Raw genomic sequence first — 23,062 nt, 5'->3', positions numbered from 1 at the left:
TCCACCACCATTCTGGAACCCTGATCTCTGACTCCGAGCTTCCAGAACTATTAGAAAATAAATTGCTATTGTTTAAGCCACCCAGTCAATGGTATTTTATTAAGACAGCCTGAGTAGATTAAGACAGACTAGGAAAAACAGCAACTGGCAGCAAGGAGTCCAAGTAAGGAGACTATTAAAATGTCTAACAGTGAAGCAATAGATTACCAAAGTGGCAGCATGAAAGCAAAAGCTATCAACTACCTATGAAAGAAAAATAAGCAACTGGCCACAGAGTTCTTAGAAGTTATATTCAGGAACCCTCACTACTCACCCATTCCCAAGGTCCTTAATTTTGCTATTTTACCTAACATCTACTCTCACATGACTGCAATTTAATATAGATCCTTCAAGAAAGCATTAGGAATTATTACAATGAGAAACTTAAAGAATAAAATCCCCTGAACTTTTTGGACTCTAGTCAAGTGGCTGTCACGTGATCCTAAACCCTTCCAACACAATGCAGTCATGGTCTTATACTAAGAAACAATCAGCAAATAGCTACTTTGGAGCCCACAAGTCTACAGGTCTCCCCACCAAAGCCATCCCCATAGCTCTACTGGAGCTCGACTCTATTTGGGTTTCATAAAGTTAGGACTTGCTGATTTCCTTATTTAAAATTAAGTGAAAAATTCTATACAATACAATTCCATTAGGGCCTCCCCTGGTGGCGCAGCAGTTGAGCGCTGAGCTGCGAGGCTGCCCGCAGTCTCTGCAGCGCCGGTTCATTCCCCGGCCACCGGCGAGGCTCCCACAAAAAAAAAAAAAAAAAAAAATTACAATCCCGTGAGCACATATATGTAATGAGTCAAGAAAAATACCAGTATCTCCCAACAAAAGGTGTTTCATTTACGCAGGTGTTTTACATACACAGACAAGCACACCAAATGAAAATGGGCAGCAGCGAAGGTACCTGGAGAAGCCTTCATTTTCCCAAATTACAAAGAACCCAGAAACAGCAGCATCGGCAGACAAACCTAAGCCCTTTATTTATAGATAAGACTAAGTCATCCCTTCCTGTTTCAAGCACAGGCATACAGTAGACAGGAGTTTCACTTGTATTTCCCAGCCTCATCCTTGCATCCTTTTGTCCCCACTCAGGAGTTTATCAAGGCTACCACAACCAGTATTTTTAAATCTTTAAAAGGTCAACTCATAGTGACACTAAAATTTTTTTCAGATTACTACTCATCCAACAAAGCAAAAGTGAACTATTTCAAAGAGCTATTCAGCTTTCACATCTACATAAGCCTAAATGTCATTACAACAGACCCTCAACAAGCATTTAACACAACTAAACTGAAAATAAAAGACTCAAAGATACTAATTTGGGGGCTCTATGATCTGGGACATAATTAACAAGAGTCCTAACAAAAAAATGTATTCAAGAATTTCTTTTACTTTCTTGCTTCAAATTATCTCATTTAATCAAAGAAAAGTTACCTGGAAAATTCTAAATATTTTAAGTTACCTATTAAGGTTACCATACTTAACAATCACCTGATTTAATCTTCAATAACTGTTGGAAACATGTAAGTAATGCATGAAGATTTACTTCAAATATACTTGCATGCTTGGAATCACTTCATAAGATGCTATGCTACCTACAGAATAAGACTCCTAACATTCATACAGAATCACAAATCTCCACAATTTAGAGTGTTCTTAAAAATTACTTAACTTAACCACTATCAAAACCCCTTAAGGCAGTATTTTTTTATCTCATTTTAGGCATAAGGTAAACAGACTCAGAGAAGTTAACATACTGCTTAGTATCACAAATCTAATAAATGAAAAAAGCAACAGTGAACTAAAAACTTTCTGACTTAACACCTTCTTTTTGAACATACCACAGCATATTTCTCCATTCTCCACCACCTCAAAGTAACAAACCATTCTACACAGACCAATAAAAAACAATGGCACTCTTTCAAAAGCCTATGGATGCACTTAAACAAAATGAATAGCCTACTCTACTTACAAATAAACAAAAATACAAAATGGGTTCATCAGCACCCTCTCAAAACTTTTTTTCAGTTTTAATGCACTGAAAGTTCTGTTGCCAAAATTATTTTTTAACAACTTCCATTAAAATCTCTTCTGCATTTAATAATATTTTAACTACCCTTGAAATAACTATTTTCCATCTGTTTTTACTTATCTTTATACCTAAATAAACACTAAATTTTTGAAAAGGGAGAAATGAAAATAAACAATTTTCCACACTATGAAGCAATTACTTTTTTCTATGGCCTCAAGTAAATAATAGCTGTTAATATTTCAATATCTTTTAACTATCAAATTTCATCTTCATCCCAAGGCACAAGCTCTGATGAGAGTTGAATAAGAGACCGCACACAAAAAGAATTACACTCTCCTAAAGACGTTTCAAACAAATATATTTCCATAGTTGTTTATATTTAACAACTTTTAATACTTTTTTAAAAGTTTCATTTTATGAAGACTTTTCATTAAATTGTTTTCTTTTTTAATTAAAGTAAATCTTGAAGCACTTTTTTTTGGAGAATATCAACATTATACCATGTAAGCTTCCCTGTTACAACAATAAATTTTAAAGATTTTAGAGATATTAAATTCCTCCTCAAGACAAACCATGCCCTGGTGTAGATTGGTATCAGTGCAGGTGCAACTATAACTGATCAGTTTGCTACTTCTGAGGGGCAATAAGAAACCACAGGCAAGTGTCTATCACTGTTGAATTCTCTATTTCCTCTGTAAAATGAACAGTTGCCAGCTTCCTACAAGAATTATAAATAGTGTACAAGTAAATATTTATGGAGTGCTTTTATCATTATTGATTTTTTTTAAAAACCATTTGACTCCTCCTCTTCCCCCAATCATTTACCGAGCAAAGTCCTACTGCTTTATAACTTGTTCAGCAGGCTTCCAGAGTTTAACTTATGTGAATGGAAGTCTGTTTATTATGGTACTACTCTTAAGCCTGATAAGTTACATAAATATGAAGGTAAGAGAGACCCTTGTAAGGCCTATTCTATGTTCCTGCAGAAGAATATCTCAAACCCCAGCCCACTTTAAGCAGATTTATTCAACACTGCATCATGGTTCTTGAGATAATAACAATGGGAATACTACAGGGAAAAGGTTTACAAGGCAACCAGAAAAGTCAAAATGGTGGACTGCATGTCTTCAAAACAGATACATAACAGACTAGCTCATTACATACTCACTTCACTGCTACATTCATAGTTTATGTTAGTAGGCCAAAGCCAATGGCAGGTTCATAAGCAAAATTTCCAACACTCATTAAAATCATGATTTGTTTTTAATGAAGATTCCTTTAATGAGACTATTGCAGGAATAAATATCATAACCCATATAAAAGAAAAGAATAAAATTACCAAAGACTGGTTTATATCTACTCCCTACAAAACTTTATTTTACCTCCTCCCTTTCTTGATGAAGATGACTTTTGGGTTTTCTTCTTTGCTTGCTCTCAGGCACCAGTTAAATTGAGAATGGTCAGGCTTGAGGCTTCCTTTTTGGGGGTAATCAGATAATGATATTTATATATATATAAATGAAAATGTGGTTTGTAGGTTTTTTTAAAATGTGGTTTTGCATATATGTAAATACACCCCCTTTTTAGCATCCTGAAATTTTCCATGCAGACTAACTAGGGAAATAGTTACACTCTTTGGTCCAAATGAGGGAGCTTACTTCTCTCAAAATAGGAACTGAATTCCTAAAATCAATTAATTGGGCAAACTACTCCAAGTACAAAGCTCGGTCTATAAAGGTTCTATCTCAGGAAGAATGTCCTTTATAGTAACAAGTTCATCACAATCTTCTTGTGTATTTAAAATAATAAAATCTCTAGTCTTTTAAGTACCAAAATATTGCTAATTTGAGCTAAAAACAGTATGAGACAAACAGACACACAACACACACACAGGAGGTCTATAATAGTTTTTTGGAAAAAATATGAAGCCAGGTGGGTTTTAAAATTCAGTTGTTCAGATTTTAGAAAAGAAATATGTTACAAATATGTTCAGATTTTAGAAAAGAAATATGTCACCCCTAGCACCTGGTATACCATACAGTAACTAGGAAAACAGAGAATGCCAATGGCCTCCCTTCAGGTAACATGAGATTTTGCCAATAAAACAATTTACACTGAATTTAAGGAGAAATATTTGGATTCAGACCTTTTGGAATTCAAAATTGCAGCTCAGAGATTGTGGACCTTTAGCAGATAAAAGGGTGTCTTGACATATAATAAATATATATGCCATCACTTAGAATAAAAGAAACTAGCCATTTAGAGAAAAGGCTCTTCAGAATATATTTAGTACACTCTTGATATGACTCTAATTACTCTTCTAGTTGGAAAAGTATAATCAATTCAAGTTGTCTGTAAATTCCCACCAAGAAATTCAACAAGAAACAACTTCCCCCTTTAACTTAATTTCAAATTTGGGTCAACACTAGAAAACATTTTCCAAACCTTAGCACACCAACACTTAGCAGATAGGCAATGGGCCTCTGACCAGATGACAAAGTCAGTCAGCCACAGTAGGGTTTCCAAAAAGCAAACACCAAAGAAGTCTACTAACTAAGAACTCGAAGGATTTACACACCTAGTCTATCAGTGGTCAAAAAAAACTCAGATTCTCTAAATCTACTTGTGGCCAGATCATGCTTCTGCCATAAGTTTAAAGTGAGCCTAGCATTTTTTCCCACTCTAGTATTATAGCAAACCCCTTATTTATCCCCAGCAACTTCATAACAGCAAATGCCTCAAAGACTGAGAAACTTGATGACTGTAATTCCCTCCTAGCAAGGATTCCTGCGGTGCTCCACCACTATTCACAACTCTCTGAGAGCAGCAGCACATTTGCTCACTGATTGCAGTTGTGTGATCACATTAAGTTCAACCTGTGTTCTCTACATTAACCACCAATAAAGTGGTAGAAGGGTAATCATGAATTGATCCTGCTCTTTTTAAAACCTCACAATGGCTCACTGGCAAAACTACAGGACAAAAATAATCCAGTAACTTTTGAAGGACGCTGACTTGAGATTTTGCTTAGATAACTGGGATGATCTCTCAAATTCAGAGTTCTGTTTCAAATTCACCTAAAACCATCCTAACACCTAAAACATCTGACATCTAGAACCAAAATTTTCCCATTTTTAATAACCAAAAATATGGTAAAGTACTTGTAGTGGCTGTTTTAAAAGGGAAAAAAAGAGTAATATTTTCTTTTCAGTGCCTTATCTTAAATTGTTTTATTATTTTATTTTGAAGATTTCCTCCCTGAGTCACTATCCAATGCAATAAAAATTAATCAATCCTTAATCTGTTTTCATTTCTGCATGATCCTTAAATGTGATCTTTAAGGCCCCAATCAATTTATAATAGTCTGGATGACTCATTCCAATCTTTATGAGAACGTATTTTTAACCTGGGCTACATGAGAACACAATTTAAACAAGGAACAAAAATCCCAAGTTCCTTCTATAAAAATATACATTTTCTTTATAAGTCCACAGGTATGTGGTAAATTATAGGATGATCTTGTCAGAAACAAAACAGAGGTTCAAACAGTAACAGTTACATTCCCAACAAATTTCAAATTTCTCTGTGCTTCAGTTTATGGAATAACAATTTCCTCCTACCAAAACCATTTTTCCCCCTGTGATGATCCATTTTCTGTGAAGCAAGAAATGATCTAGTAATAGATAAAGGCAGCTTATAGAATATGCTCTAAAACGGGACTTCTCACTATGAACAATATTAATACCCTGTATCCCACACTGAACCTTACCCCCCAAAATACAAAGCATAATGGGAGGAATGTAATATCATTACCATAAGCTAACACATTGCATCCTTTTAGGATTTCAGTTTTACTCAATGATTAATTAAAACATATTTATAATATAATAAATATGGTTGTGCTACAAAGCATAAAGTAAAACGTATATGAATTTTAAGGATAAGATTTTTTCTGCTCAGAGACACACTCCAGGGAGGCGGGGGGGTTGGGAGGAGAGGAGGGATTAGGGTCAAAATAAGGGGGGTAGGAATTGTATGGGGAATATAACCAAAATGAAAATGCATACATTGTGCAAAAATGAAAAATGATATAATAATTATATAAAATAAAATATAAAAATATAAAAAAAGAACAAATCAGGAAACTATGTTAGTTTCATTATCTATGACACATACTGAATAAAAAGATTTTAATAGTTAAAAAAAAAAATTTTTCCTACTCACTTGCAATGTGTTGTTTCAGGTTCCCAGGGGAGTTTATATCCCTTCTCCGCCATTAAAGAGGAAAGCTCTACCCTAGAGACTCTTACACATTCTCTCTAACCTGTCTTCCAGTTATTCTATCTTCTCAGGTCATATAACTTTTATTTTATTTATTTATATTATAACTCATTTAAGAAATAATTTCAAGTAGTTGGAAAGAAAATACAGCATAAACACAAACTATATTTAATGCCTAAGTACAGAGTAGGGTTTTCAAAAAATGTACACACTTCTGTTCACCATCACGCACTATACATTACGTAGTGTACAAAATAATACTTTCAAAAAGAAGTCAATTACCAAAAAAAAAAAGGTTCTTAGGAACTTGATGCCCTTTCAAAACTACTCTTCTGCCATATTCCTTCTTAGACTTTAAACAATATATACAATTTTATGGCACTAAAAAGCAATTTTGATATGTTGCCCTTGTGGGAGTATTTCCTGACCCCCACCAACCACTAACACACAAAACATCTCAATGTATTCAGAGTAAAAGGAGATAATGCCCATGAATTGCTTAGAATAGCACCTAGCATATACTAGCTCAATAAACACTAGTTATAATAATTACTACTATTATCGTTATTATTACTTAAGGAAAGGCACAATAATAAGGGCAGCTACCACTTTTGAAGCTGCTATGTGGCAGGTAATATACAAAGATATCTTGAGTTTCGCAAAGATTCTGAAGGTAGGTATTATCAACCACTTTTCACAAAAAAATAAAGGTATAGCTCGGCATTTAAATGACTTACCTAAGGCTACCCAACTAATAAATCACATAGTACTGATTCCAACTCAGCTGTCTGGTTCCCAGGCCCAATCTTCCCAACATAGTACATGCCGCTCTTACAAAAAATCAAAAATTCAAGGGCTCTCTCACTGATAGACTCTATAATCAGATTCCATTTCAATAAGCACAGGTCAAAGAATGACAGAAATTCTCCCCAGTCACCACACAACTCATTTATCTACAAATACAAGTATGTATCAAATGTCATCATACACTCTTACTCATATTCCAATAAATTTTTGTATTTTTATATTAAATAATCAACCAGTCATTAATGTTTTACCTCTAGCTCCACCATTAACATCAATCTTTAGCCTGGTAATTTAGCTCCCTCTGAGTTTATTTCCCTACGGACATTCATTCACTCAGTTAGCTTTAATTATAACTTGTAGGCATAAAAAACAAAATCTACATCTCCCATCCAAAGGAAATTGAAGTGTGGATAAAAATGTATGCATGCACAAAAAGGTGTTTTCACTAACACAGTAATAATAAAAAGCAAATTAACCAAAATCTTTAAATGTCAAGCAGTAAGAAGCTGATCTGATATATACTGTAGCCATTCCATGCAATATCATACAACAATCTTAAACTAGTATATAAAGACACTTTAATAACAGGAGAATATTCACAGAGTATAGCTTTCAACATTCTGAAGAGGAGTAACCAGAAAAAAGACTAGAAAGGAATAAATCAAAAAAAAACTTTCTCTGGATGGCGAAATAATGGGTGATTTTTTTTCCTTTGTTGTATTTTCTTCAATTTTCTTTTCAAGGATTACTTTATTAATTTCATAGGACGAAGATAGCCGTTTTCTTGTAAGCAACATCTTTAATTCATCTTCCACTGCCATTTTCTCAGAAATCCCCAAATTAGCCAGAAGAGTCCCATGTCATGTAAAATTTTAAAGGCTCAAAACAATTCAGCATCTGTATTTCCACCAGGACTACAAACCTCCAATTATGCTAGAAATGCCACTTTAGGTCATTTCTCTTACCTACAGGAATTCCACTCTTCAAATTCTGTCAACTCTCTGCTTCTAGTATTTTCTCCTTCCTTCATCCAACTCCAAGCCTTTACTCTAGATTCTGAATAAATGTTTTCCTTATTCTACTGCCTCACCACTAACAATCACTCCCCCCAAACTTGTTTCAGGCAATGTTCTTGGAACATTAGGAATCCTAGGAAAATGGCTATTTTGAGTCCTATTTTACAGACTAAGAAACAGAAGTAAAGAGAGGTTAAGTAATTTACCCAAGATCACCAGCTAACAAGAGGGCAATTATTGCATTTGAACTTTCACAGTCTAGTAAATATGAACACAAAAGAGGTGATCATTAAAACCATCTTCACTTTTCCTGAATTCTACAGGCCAGTGAACTCATTTCTGGGTTTCCTTTCATGTTTCTCCACATCTGGGAGGCCATTCTTCTCTTCCCTAATTCATTTTCTGAACCTCCTTCAATATTCAGTTCTAAATTCAACATCTAATTTCCTAAAGTCGGTTCCTTAACTCCTCAGCACATCCTTACTCTTAGGGGTTCAATTTTAACACATTAATATGTAGTTGCTGACATTTCTTGCTAATCTACCTTACAGTTTTATCTTCCTATTTAGACAAATCAAATGTTTCCACTTTTTTCATTCTGTGTCCCTTCTCTATTCCTACCTCCCCAAAAACTACTAGAATAGCAGCTTGCACAAACTACTATCTAAATATGCAGGTAAAGGATAATCTGAGATAAATATGGTTCAACTATTTAACAAAGCAGAAAGACTAGTCTTTTAAATTGATATATTTAAATGTCTACTATCTTCTCAATTTATTTCCTAAATACAACAGCATTATGTTTTTAATTTCAACAATTCCATCGGAAAAAAATCTTGCTGTGACATCCATTATCATTGTTATGTATTAAATAACTATTAAGTTGTTTTTAAAAGGGCATCCCACACACTATCCAGAGCTAGCTTTTTTTTCCCCAGAACCTTTCTAACGGTATTACTTTATTATCATGGCAAGAGTTACCCACGTCTCTGACAACATTAAATAGTTCCAGGCATCATTACCAAATTGTTTAAGAACAGAAACAATCATCTAGCTTTAATAAGAGTATTCTAGATAGTCCCATTAAATCTAACATATAAATACAGAACTGTGTTTATATTCAAGGTGTAGTATCTACATCTTTATCTTCCTATGGAAGAGAATTATTTAAAAATTCCAAGAAAGGAGATGTACCAGAAGGATAACTACAAGACAGAAACTTGTACCTAAATTATTAATGAAAATAATTAAAATCATTCATTATAGGTATGCTTCACTATAAAAAATACAGCAATCTAATCAAATTACTTTATGAAATCTTAAGTCATGACTTAAAAAATGCTGAATGTTCTAAAAAGCTCACAATACTCACAATCTTGTCCCTAATTTTCCCAGTTTGTATTTTTATACATAGATTTTTGTGATGGGCTCCTCTGATACCTTACTTCTACTTTAAATGCGCCACTCACTTCACAGAGAACCATATAAAATATTTTTCTTCACATACTTAATGACTGTAATTAATCTCACTCATCACTACAGTTTACCAGCAGTAACTTTTTTTCTTTTTTTTTTTTAATTTTCTTTTTTCTTCTTTTTTAAAGATTTATTTTATTTATACAAGAGCCAGGGTACAGGCCAACCAGTAGTAACTTTCTAACATTGGTTTAGTTACCCAAATAACAGTACTAAATCTAAACAAGTGAGCATTACTATACATAATTATGTTTCAACACTGATACTCATAACCTTACTTGAAAAGAACAAACCTAGTTTCCTTTCTATTTAAAATTACCATCCCTACTCATATTATAGTTCAGTTAAAAACCACACTGGTAAAATGTTGGTTCTTTTTCTTGATTTGTTTTCAATAAGTTGAAACAAGGCTAAAACGAATTGAAAGGCATACTCCAAATTTATTAGTGTGAGCAGGTATTTAATAATCTTAGGACAGATTTATTTTAATTACTTGAGAAACAGATGCATTTAAGAAAGGAAACACCAAGAATCCTTGTGGTGATGGAACAATTTTTGTATTCTGATGGCAACACTGTCAATTACCTAGTTATGATACTGTAGTACAGGTTTACAAGATGTTACTATTTGTCAGAAACTTTTTAAAGTATACATGGGATCTCTATATTGTTTCTTACAACTGCATATGACTCTACAATTATCTCAAAACAAAAGATTTAATATAAAAATTTTAGAGCAATTTAATGAGAATTTCACTGGTCCTATAGAAGTATTTTCAAAAAAGTATGTATATAACATACATATATACGAGATTTTTCCCAAAAAATCGATCAGTAACTTTAGAATGAAAATTTGCATTCCCTAAAAATTAAGAGCTAGAAAACATTTTACAATTATTTCCAAAAATCTTGGGCAAGAAATCTAGTGTTACAAAAGTCTGATTTGAGTAGTAAAAGGAAAAGCTTTACTTACTATGAGAAATATCAGAGACAGACAAACCCATATACACAAATAGCTTACAAAATCAATATTTCCCACTCCCTTCTAACATCCCTTACTGCTTGACTTCAAAACTAACAAATTTTCAGGTACTATATGTAAACATTTAAACTATTAAATATTAAAACCATTATCAATTTGGGTTCCATATAGTTCAACCCTGAAAGCTGGAGGGAGAGGGGACAGTTAATTTAATTTAAACAACTGAACTAATTCCATCTTGTCAATCCTTTCAACGACCTATCTTCTTCTATACTACAAGAGCAGAGTGCCTCACCTTTAACTCCTACAAAGAGAAATACCTCTCTTCAAGGTCACTGTAAAAATACCTCACAAACTATATCATGCCAGGCAAATTCAGTCTTATAAACGCAAGGAAAATTTGAACTGACAAATGGCGTGAAGAAAAAGACAATTCAAAACAAGTAATGGTAAATACACATTCATCTTTTCCAATGTGAATTTTGATGACATATCAGTTGCTTTAGGAATAAGATTGAAAATAACATTATATACTATAACACATACTGCATGCTTTTAGTTTTTAAAAACTCTTAAGGTATTATACAGTAATTGTAAAAAAAAGCGAGTGTGAAATAAGTAATCCTCAAAATCGACAAATAATCATGAAAGTAAGTGATATTGCACAATTCTAGTTTTCAGGAAGCAAAAGGCTTGGGGCTTTATGAAAGTTATTCCAAACACAAAAAAAAACTAATCTTTAAGTCAGCTCTTCAATGGGAAAGTTAGATCTTTAGTTACTTAAATGCTACAAGCAAACACACATTGAGATGTATTACCAAGGACCTTTGAAATCAGGACAGAAATCATTCAAATGTCAAAACGCACATAAAGTATATAAATAGAATAATATTGCCATATCAATTTCTCTTATACATTCCTTTTCAGATAAGAAATGGCTATGGCGTAACCATATATATCAGTATACTCTGATATGAAGAAATCACTCATGCAATTTTCTCTTCCCAAAAATTTAAATCCATTCACTAATCATTAAAGATCACAGCTTGTGTTACCTGTATTTAAAACAAACCAGAGAAAAATTCTATGTCCCCTGCATACCAGTATTTAAGGTCAAAATTCCAATGGATAAATAACAAAGCTAACAGCTTTAAAACAAAAGATTTTCTATTCCAAAGAAGCAAATACTATCAGCATTTCCACAATGTAGAAAATGTAATTTTTCTTTTGTAGAATGAAGGCTACAGAGAAAAGGAACCACAATTGTTCCAATACCATGCTTGTAATACAAAAGTTCACATACCTTTAATTTCAGACTACTAAATTATATCTTGATTTTAAAAAGTGAAAAAAGTATATAACTGCCCTTACTCTAATAACAGAAAGCAATTCTAATACCAAGTTTCTGAAGTTCATGTTTTTGATATCAATGAAAGTCATTTAAATGTATTTTCTACAATTCAAGTTGGGAAAAAAAGTCTAAAATAACAAATTACTCATTTAATGAAATATACTATGTATCTACTATTTGACAAATTAAATTTGAAAGTTCCTGAGAATGAATTATTTATTGCAAGAATTGAGAAGTACCAAAATAGTAGTAGAGACAAGGAATATAGGCTTCTTCGATATTAACTAACAATTTTCTGCACCTCTCCCCTAAAAGTGACAATTTTCAAATGATTACCAAAAAGGAAGGAGATAGGAGATGAGTTTGGGTTTGGCTGATATTTTAAGATATCCCTTTGATTAAGAATAATATTAGCCTTTAGGATATTTAAAATCCAAAATGTTTTTACTTTACTTATTTGGAGGTAAATGATTTGAAATATTTTCCTCATAAATTGCAATGTCATCATTAAAAATGAATTTTAGTAAATTTAGTTATGATTTTTAAATAGAGACACTTTTTAAATGTAAAGTAGTAGAAAGTGTTAAACTAGTTATGAAATTAGCCTCTTGGAACATTTGTTCTCAATGACAATTGACAGAAAACATCTATTATTTTACTAAGAGTTCAAATAAAAAGCACCAATCTAAGAGGAATTACTGACTTTCAGCCCAGAGATCTGACAGCTGGTTTTCTTAAGATGATGCTGTCATGGCTTCAGTTATTTTTTTTCCCCATCTCTGAGCACTTAGAAATAAATTTAAATTAAACAGAAGACTGCATCTTTTGTACACTTAGACTAGACCTCGCTTCTGAAATGTTTATTTTTTTAAATTATGAGTTTAAAGAACATAGAAAAACAAAAAATACATACAAAAATGGGATGTTAATGGAGTCACAAATATAAATTAAATATAAAGATAACAGCACTAGTATAAAAAAGGAATCTAATTAAACTTACTCTAACCATTATCCTAATCACCTAATAAGTGTCACTTGAAAATAAATCTTACTTTCTATTCTCTTGTAACATTTATTCTATTAACGTTTTAAATAACTGTTGAAGAAATTGTTAATTTGTTGCAGACTTTCAAGAGGATGGGCATCTTTTAAAACAAATAAGCCTTACTAATTATTGTTTGATTCAATTTCACTTGTCATATGAATATATTAAATATTTTTACCAACTTTTTACAACAGTGTTTAATAACACAAATGTGCTGAACATCTAGCAAAATTTAAATACACACACATTTAAATAGACATTAATGACCACGCAAGGACCACAGAGCATTTTCTTCTGGTGTTTTTCTAAGTATAGAGGCATGTTATACTCAAAAAAGATAATTTTCAATTTTAAAATTCACAGAAAAGAGAACAATTTTAAATCCACATTAATTCTTACAGAAATGTTAATAGATTCACAAAGCATCAGCCCTATTTAGGTCTCGTTTATTTTGGTTTACAGTATTAACTAGACAGTGAAGAAAGGCATGAAAAGACATTAAATTACGTTTTTTTACTACAATATATCAACTACACCAAAACACGAGTATTTCACTTCAGATATCATCTTACCTGATCCACTGAACTGACTGCTCCCCAGTGTGGTTGGTCTGGTTTTCCCACTATTAACAGGTGGGGAAAACATCTGCAAAATAGCCCAAATGCATATGTTAGTTATGAAATTCTTGTAGACTCCTTGCAAACAAAACTACAAGAGTCCTCAGTTACCTAGTTACTGTTTTTCAGAGGGAAGTTAACTGAAAATACATTCAGATCCAGAAAGGTAAATACACTGGGTGATACTATTTCCTAACATTACTTGGAAATACTGGTGACATTCTGTTCTGAAAACTCAGTCACTTACAGAAGAGACTCTAAGGTTACTAAGTTAAAAGGAAAACTTGCCCATGATCTTCATTTTGGAAGTGAAACTCATTACATTACAATTTAACACACAGAATCTTATCCAATCAAACTACTACATATATTAAGAATTCATTGTAATACCATTCTATAAAGCAAGTATTGATCCTGCCTCCTCATGGCAGTTAATAAATGCATTTAACCTATCAGAAATAAGGGCAGTGGGTCCTTTGATTTCAGCTGATATTTTTTAAATGACACAACTATTTCCCATATTAAAAATAATATATACATATAAAAACAGACGTATCTTAAAAGCGCTGAGCTCAAATGACTGGAATTCTAGCCCTTGTTTGGTTTTCTTGTAGCTGACATCCTTCTGCTACCACAAACTATATCACATCTGGGGGAGGGAACTGGCAAGAACTGTTGAAAAAAAACCCAATTTTCTGTTCTCATATGACGTTCAAATCCCCAATAATCATCCGGGTCACAGGGTGATTCAACATTGATTACATTTGTCTTTTAACTGGTTAAATCAAATGACCCCTCTGGCATTAAAGTTTTAAATCTGCAAGTCTAGACATTACATCAAAGTTCAGGTGTCCAACTTGGGGGAGCTGGACTCCAGCCCTGCGAACTACTGCTGAAAGCAGATGGAATTCACGCTGCCTAGTCTCCACGTTGCTTCCCCCCCACCTCCTTTCTTTCTTTCTCTTTCTTTTTTTGTAAACCTCAGCAGAACCCCAAGAAGCCTCAGAAAGCTCTCATACCGCACTGAAGTCCAGCAGGTCGCTCAGCTCCTTGTCGGTCCCTATAGCGGCCATGCGCTGCTGCTGGGGATTCATCTTCGTCCACTTCTAGCAGGTCCTAAGGCAGAGAAAACAGACTCAGAAAAAGCCCCCCGAGGCCCAAAGTGTGTGACGGGATGAAGAGGGGCGTCGGGGCACAGCCAGCAAGCGCGCCCCGCTGACTCCCAACACCCCAACTCGTCCGCACCAGCACGGGGGCAGGCAGGGGGGCCGGGAGCCGGCGCCCGCTCGGGGCCGGGAATTGCACGCGTTTCTCGGCGCGGCCCGGAGCGCGGCGGCGGCTCCCGCAACTCACCGCGTCTCCCCCAAGTTTCCCAGCCCGTCCCGGCGCCCCCAGCCCCGCGCCGCCGCCGCAGGGGCTCGGCGTCCGCGGCCCGGCCGGGGCGGGGGTCCCGAGGGGCGGGGTGCGGGGAGCCGGGCGTCCGGCGAGCGGAGCGGCGGCGAGGGAAGATGCGAAGTGACTCCCGGGCTCGGCAACAATAGAACTGACAAGTTGCAGGGAACGCGCCGCTCGCAGGCCCGCGGCTGCGGCCGCCGCCGCCCGGACGTCCCCGGCGGGCCCGGGGGGTCCGCCAGCCCCCCCCCGCGCGTCCGCGGGGCGTTTTTAGAAAGAAAACAGAAACACGGGCAACTCGTCTCGCTCCCGCCCGGCGTCCGCCTCCCCCGGCCCGGCCTCCTCCCACTTTTGCTGCTCTGCCCGCGGCCGGCCGGCCCCGGCCCCGCCGAACAATGAGCCCGGCGGGGCGGCCGCGGCCGCCGCGCTCCCGCGCGCCCCGGAGCCCGAGCCCGGCGCCGAGCGGGGCCCCCGCGCAGGCCGAGCGCGCCGCCCGCGGGCCTCGCCGCTGCCCTCCGCCCCCACTGCGCGCCCCAACTTGGAGGGGACCCTGCGTTCGCCGCTGTACAAAGGGGCGCCGCGCGCGGGCAGGAACGCGGCGGCCCCCCGCGGCCCCCCGCGACCCCCCGCGACCCCCGGCCCGGCCTCGACGTGCCCCCCGCGCGCCCGCCCGCAATTACCTGCCGCCCCGTCTCCGCATCCACCGCCCCGATTAAAGTTCACTTCGGCCGGGAGCGCGGGCTCGGGCTGCCCCCTGCACCGCCCCGCGGCTCGGCTCACTTTGCCCCGCGCGAGCAGCAGGATCCAGGCGGGGGAGGCGGCTCTCGGGCCTGGCCGCCCCTTCCTCCCGGGGCGGGCTGGCGGTCCCCCCGAATAGAACTTGTGGGTCTCCTCAGGCGGACATTTTTTTCGCTGAGGCGGCCTCAGCACCGCGCTCGGCGCAGCTCCGGATCCCTCCGCGCCGGGAAGAGCCCCGGATTAACCCCTGCGGCCCCGGCCCGCTCCCGCCGTCTGCGCCGAGGAAGTGGGGCCGGCGGAGGGGGCGGGGAGGAGCCGGCGGGAACGGGGAGGGGCCGCCTCGCGGCGGCTGGTGGACAAAGCCCGCGGTAGGCTGAGGCGGGCCGGAGTTGGGGCCGGCGGGGAGGAGCGGGGGACGCGCGCAGGCAGCCTGCGCGGCCGGGCGGGGCGGCCAGCGGAGGACGCCTTGTCCCGGCCGCGCGGGGCTGGGCGGCGGGCGCGGGCGCGCCTCCCGCGGCGGCTCGTCTGGCTCCGGCCCGCGGAGCCGCGGAGCCGCCGCCGCCGCGGGCGCATCTGGAGCCGCTGCAGGGGTCACCCGGCCCGCGGCCCCCGAGCGCTGAGGCTGCAGTTCCCGAGCAGCGACGCCGGACGCCGCGCCGGCTGGGCCCGGGAAGGCTGCCCTGCGCGGGCGGTGAAGATGCGCGCCTGGAGAAGGGACATCTGGCCACCCCGGGCCCCTCTTGGAGTAGGTGCGGTAGGTCAGATTGGTTCTGAGCGGAATGGAGAAGTGGCAACGTGTCCCACAAACCACACAAAGCAGCATGAGCTTCAGGCGCCCCATCCCTGCACTTACTGAAGCCCTCACGTCTCCCATCACCTCCCCTCATCGGAATCCCTTTGGGGGGCACCGAATTGCCCAGGAATACTAGTTCTTGGGAATGGAACAGCCAGCCCCTTCGTTTTGTACAGTTGGCCCACGATGCAAAGTAAGAAGCCACTATATGGGCAGAAGTTCTGGCCGTGGCCCAAGAAACCCCAGATGGAATAGAAAGAAGATAAAATAACTAACTTCTATTCCTTTCCTCATGGAAGTAAGGTTTTTGTCCACTGGCAGCCATTTTTCTGATTCTTTTGGGTCAGTGCGTTCAGGCAAGGCCAGTAAGGTGCAGGCAGAAGAAATACTGTGAAGAAAGAAGGTGCATCCAAAGTAACCAATTCAAAGAAGTGACCAAAGTCTTGGGGGTGAGAGGATGTTGTGAAGGAGCCATTAGAGCCCAAACTTGCTTGGGGACAAGGAGATAGGTTCAGATGCAAATATGTAATTGCTATACTTTATTACAATCAGAGCTGTCCAGCAGAACACAATTATAGCTTGGGGGTAGGGGTTTCCATGACATTGTCATTGGCCACACCCTGGACCTTGTGCCAGATCCTGCTGTAGCCTCCCCAATATCTAGGTAGGTAAACACCTCCTCTTAGCATCACACCCCTTCCTAGCTGCCTACTGGAGCATGTGGTTCCAATATAAACAAATTAGCATAATTATAGCCTAAATTAATCAGCATAATCCTATTCCCTGCAACAGTTCTTGCTTGGAATGGGCATGACATAGTTTAAGGCAGTGAAAGGGGCAATTTGGGCTGGGGACTTTTAGTAAAGTTAGGGTGGTTGTTTTGCTAGTTTAGCTTTGCTTTCATGTGCCAAGAGAATGTAAGAGGTAAACTGTACCCCAAATAATCAAAAAATCAAAAAACACCCAGACTGTCGGCAGCCATCTTCCAACCACAAGACTCAAGCCAGGTTAAAATAAGAGAGACACCAAGAAGCATAAGCAGAAAGAGATGTGGTCTTTGAGCCTATGAATCAAACAGCTTCTGACCCCAGTCTACTTTTATTAATTAAAGCCATAGAACTACACTTTTCTACTGCTTGTAATCTAGTGTATTAACAGCAATACAGGCCCAGTAGACAATTTTTATAGCAAAGACCTAAACATCAGATGGGAAGTCTTTAATGCCTTTTTCCAGTGGTAAGATGCTATGACTCAGTGATAAAACTGAAGAAATCTTAGGGGAATGATGGGTATATAATCCCATCTGAGAGATTTATACTGTTTTCAAGAGAAAAGGAGAACCAGTTCCTACTCACCCTTATACCATTAAATGCAGAGGAATAACTATCTGTCCAAGCCCTCAGTCTTGGGGTTTCCCTCACTTTAATGGACTGCTGGTGAAGCCTTTTTTTTTTTTTTTTTTTTTTTGTGGGACCCTCCCTGGTGGCTGGGGATCAAACTGGCGCTGCAGAGGCTGTGGGCAGCCTCACAACCCAGCACTCAACCGCTGCGCTAGGAGGGGAGGCCCTGGTGAAGCTTTTTATAACTACTATGGTTCATATTATTTTATATATATTTTCTTCATTAGATTGTACACTTCTTGAGGGCCAGGGCTGTGGAGATTCTGCACCTACTATAGTACCAAGTGCAGAGTATACACTCAAAGGAGGAGAACTGGAGTTAAATCTATCAGTCATTGGACATTACTGCAGACTATATTTTTCTTTTTTTAAGATTTATTTATTTATGCATACAAGAACTGGGGTACAGGTCAGAGGGGAGCAGCAGGGGAGACAGATGAGGTCCTTTGCACCATGTGGGTCATCTCCCTAGAATTCATGCTGCAATGGTTGGCAATAGCTTGACAGCGCTGTCTTTAACCCCTGCACCACCAGGGAGGCCCCCAGACTGTAGTTTTCATGCTGTAATGTTGTAATGTAGTCTTTACACATATCACTCTTAATAGGGGGATTCTGTTCTCACCAATGAATTTACAGCACTTCTAACATAAGTAGAAGACAAAATGGGTATAAAAACTAAACGTTTATGTCATTTGCAACTCATATCTGAGCTACTGACCTTGCTGACCTTGCTACATAGAACAAGGAGGCTTCATTGAAAAGCTCAGGATAAAATAACCAAGTCACAATAATTTAGGGGAACAATTTTATTTAACAATTAGTTTAATAAGTATTACCTTCATTTCATGACCACACATCACTCACTGATGAATTAGAAAGCCAAAATTTTACCTTCTATCATAAGCCACATTCTACTAGTCACCAACAATTCACTCTTCTATCAGTCATCAAGAATCCTCGCCTTTGTGTGATTTCCTGGTAAAGATTTTGCCTTTTATCTCTGTTGGTAGATGAAAGGCGTTCTCTACCCTTTGCTAGTGTCATTTATTATTTAAACCATTAAATGACTTGTTTGAATGCTATTTTCAGATTTGAAGAGGATACCCCCTAATGGTCCATCTTACATTCATTGTCATTTCCTCTCTAGGATTTCTTCTTTCATATTTCATAAAAACACATTTACACAAAATCAACACAAATTCAGGGGTCAGAAAAGGAAAAAAAAAAAAAAAAACCTGTCATATGCTCTAAAATATCCAACCTGGAGAACCATAGAATTTAAATTTTACAAACTTGGTATAATAGGTAAAATAAAATGAATAATACTCTCTTTTCCCCATCCTCTTTTCTTGTATGTGTATTGACACAGTGCCTGGTACATAGTAAGTGCTCAATAAATATTTTTAAATTATTTAAAAAATATTTTCTAGAAAACAGAAATTTTCAAACCTTCAAAAAAAGAATAGTATTAAGAAATGCCATTTCTTAATACTAATATCTATCTTAATACTATATCTATCATCTATATCTCTCTTTCCCACCCCTGTGTTAAGTTACAATAAGCCCAATACAACATGTTATGTATAAAATGACTTTAAAGATTGAAAGCATGGGGAGACAAGAGGAGACAATGGCAATGAATTTTTTTAAGGTTTTTTTGTTGTTGTTTAGAATAACTGGGGAGTAGGCCAGAGGTGCAAGGGGTGAGAGGGCTAACCAGAGACAGGGGAATCAGAGAGACAGGAGAGGTTTGCTTCACCATTTGGGTTAACTCCCTGGCCCAGGATCTAAATCAGACTGTAGGGGTGTTAGCTCTGAGACTTAACCCCTAGGCCACCAGGGAGGCAATGAAATTTGAGGGGCTGTTTAGCTGGAAAAGTGGATAGCTGATCTAAAACAAACAAACCAAAAAGACAAAAAACAGTACACTAACAAAACAATCCTATTGCAACAATGAGGAAAATCAAGAGACAAACCCATATACATTGCAATGTCACCAAAATACTCATTAACCAGCTAACTCCTGGTGTCTCTTAAAGTAAAGGTAAGGAAAGGGTGAAATACTAGGAAGAGGATTGGTTGGAAGTCTGTTTAAGAAGCAATCAGACCCCCAGATTCCCTTCCCAACTCTATGTTGTCAGCTAAATGCCTCTTCATATCCAGGCAAAAGACTGAAAACTTACTACTCTCTGCAGAAGGTGAAGCAGTTCCAATGGGAGTAACATTTGTGTATTGGACCCTGAAGGTCTCAGCTGTCTTTATCACATTGACTCCCAGATTCCTGCAGCCAGACTTTCAGCATCCAGAGAGAAGAGGCAAAGATCCTTCTATGTGGAATCTGGCAATCAAGACGGAAGATGGAAAGATGTTTGCTTGGATGGTTCTTCAACCATAAGCCCAAACTGATTGCTCTACAGGGAGGTTTAGAGCTAACAAACTCCTTCCCATTTGCTCCACGTACTTCCATCAGCACTTTGTTGCACTAGTGTTAAAAATGAGCAGAGGGGGGCCTCCCCGGTGGCGCAGCGGTTGAGCGCTGGGTTGCGAAGCTGCCCGCGGCTTCTGCGGTGCCGGTTCGATCCCCGGCTGCTCCCCAGCCACGGGAGGAGGGTCCCACATGGTGCACAGACCTCTCCGGCCGCCCGCTGCTCCCCTCAGCAGTGTACTTCGGTCCTTCTGCCTGCTCTGCTCCCCGCTCTGGCTCTGGTGAATTCTCTCACCCTCCCGCGCTTCTGACTGTACCCAGTGCATGTATAAACAAACAAACAAATAAATAAATAAATGAATAAATAAATAACATGCCTCTATAAAAAAAAATTTAAAAAATACAAAAAAAAAAAAATTGAGCAGAGGGGGCCTCCCTGGTGGCGCAAGGGGTTAAGATGCAACCTATGAAGCTATCGGCAGCCACTGTGGCATGAGTTCGATCCCCAGGCAGAAAGCTGCCCACATGGCACAGCAGACTTCTCCTGACTTACCCACTGCTCCCCTCAGCAGTGTATTTCAGTCATTCTCTCTGTTCTCTTCCCCACACTGTCTCTGGTGAATCCTCTCACCACCACCCCCCACACTCACACCTCTGACCTGTACCCCAGTTCTTGTATGCATAAATAAATAGATCTTTTTTAAAAATGAGCAGAGAGCCAGGGATTATCAAATATTTGCAGAAACCACTGTCAGGAGAAATACACTTAAGGCATTTAGAATTGACAAACAGGAGAGTATAAATGGAGAAAAAACTTGAAAAAGGACTGAAAGAGAGAGTTAAGAAATATTAGAAAGCGGAGCGAAAAGACAAAGAGGACCACTTTAGGATGTTCAAAATTCAAATAAAAAGGTCTTCAAAAAGAGAGACAAAAAGGATACAAAAAAAATCATCAATGAAATAATCTAAGAAAAATTTCCAGAATGAAGCACGTAAGTTACCAAATTAAGTGGGTTCATCAAGTTCCCACCACGATGATAAAAATAGATCTATATCAAAGCATGTGACCAGGAAATTTGAGCACACAGCAGACAAAGAGAAAACCTTCAGGCCTCCAGAGAGAACATGAAATGGGACAAATATAAAGGACTGAAAATCAAAATGACATCCATTGTTCAACAACACTGGAAGCTAGAGGACAATGAAAAAGGCATTGAAACATTCTGAAGTAAAAGCATTTGCTAAGTGACTTAATGATTTGGAAGTTATTTCCAAATTTACTCTATATGTCATTTTTAAACTAAATATTGCTTTTTTTTCTTATTTCAGTCAGCACAGACTAGGGATACAGCAGAATTCCAGAGAGAACACACTACAGTATGACCTGCAAGTACAGATATAATTTCTGCTATTTTCTAAACATCCCTAAAGTATTTCAAAAATATTAGGGTCCTCTGAACTTTAGGCAGCAAAGAATCATCTTCTGCAATTATCATATTCTTTTTAAAATACAGCACTTACGGTCAGATCTCAATTATTCACCTCAGTGAAGGAAACATCTCACCCAGCAAATACCTTTTTGGAATATATCTTTGCCATGTATTTGAGGAGGCAGGTGCCCAAGAATTAAAGCAACTATAATTATCTTCGAAAAGCTAACTAATATCATTCTACTTATTCTGCTCTCTCCATTTAGTTTGTCATTGTTCGGAATAAAAGTTTAAAAACTGATGGAATCCCAACAAGGTCTGAAGACATCTAATTAGAATGCAAGCTCTGTTAGGACAGGATGTATGTTTTTTGTTCATTAGTGTATTCCTAACACCTAGAAGACAGTGCCAGGTATTACGTATATGTGTTTAATAAATATTGGGCTTGAGTCTATGAATAAAAAGAAAAAGTGATTGAATTGCAGAAAGCACTTTAGTCTTGAAATTAGCAGCTGAATTTCCAAGTATGTAGCCAGGCTTTTGAAAAATGACAAATGTTTGCAACCGTAACTTCCTACTGACCACAATGTAATGAAGCATGCAGAAGAATGGCAATGGATATTTGGACTTTGACAGACAAATGTCATATTGAATGTCCACCATCTTCTAAGTGGGTTTTCTGTATTAAAGGACATTCCGAGGAGATGACTCTTGCCTTCCTAACATATAAGTCAGAGTCAAAGACACTTTGCAGGCTGTACACTGACTTATGACCTAGGCACCTGCTCATGATAGGTTCAGAAGCAAGCAACAAGACAAAAAACAGACTGTAGCTGCCATTTTGTCATTTGGTTGTTGATCTTTTCCTTATTGATTTGTAAAGCTATTAATATATCAGACCTACCTCTCTTTCTGGATAGTACTTGTAAATATTTTCAGTTTTAATTTATCTTTATTTTTTTTTTTAAAGATTTTTTTTTTAATAGAGGCATGTTTTTCTTTATTTGTTTGCTTGTTTGTTTTTGTTTTGTTTATACATGCACTGGGTACAGTCAGAGGCGTGGGAGGGTGAGAGAATTCACCAGAGCCAGAGCGGGAAGCAGAGCAGGCAGAAGGACCGAAGTACACTGCTGAGGGGAGCAGCGGGCGGCAGGAGAGGTCTGCGCACCATGTGGGACCCTCCTCCGGTGGCCGAGGAGCAGCCGGGGATTGAACCGGCGCCGCAGAGGC

General features: G+C 38.7%; 1 protein-coding gene across 5 annotated transcripts in view; it reads right to left on the bottom strand.

Annotated features, from left to right (window-relative positions):
- Window positions 1-14,748, bottom strand: part of TCF12 (transcription factor 12) — a gene marked incomplete at both ends in the record, with an annotated part of 325,036 nt that extends 310,288 nt beyond the window's left edge. For 4 of the 5 annotated variants that reach the window (XM_084240804.1, XM_084240806.1, XM_084240805.1 and 1 more), the window contains 2 exons: window positions 13,610-13,682; window positions 14,674-14,748. In XM_084240804.1, the coding sequence (XP_084096930.1) occupies window positions 13,610-13,682; window positions 14,674-14,748 (148 nt within the window). Of the gene's footprint in view, window positions 1-13,573; window positions 13,683-14,673 lie in introns of all 5 variants that reach the window. The other variant, XM_084240807.1, reaches the window with a different exon arrangement.
- Between the last annotated feature and the right edge of the window lie 8,314 nt (window positions 14,749-23,062).

This window comes from Talpa europaea (genome assembly GCF_964194135.1).
Source record: "Talpa europaea genome assembly, chromosome: 8".
In the NCBI taxonomy this organism is placed as follows: Eukaryota; Metazoa; Chordata; class Mammalia; order Eulipotyphla; family Talpidae; genus Talpa; species Talpa europaea.
Note: the sequence above shows the minus strand (reverse complement) of the source record. Positions and strands in the feature narration are given on the sequence as shown.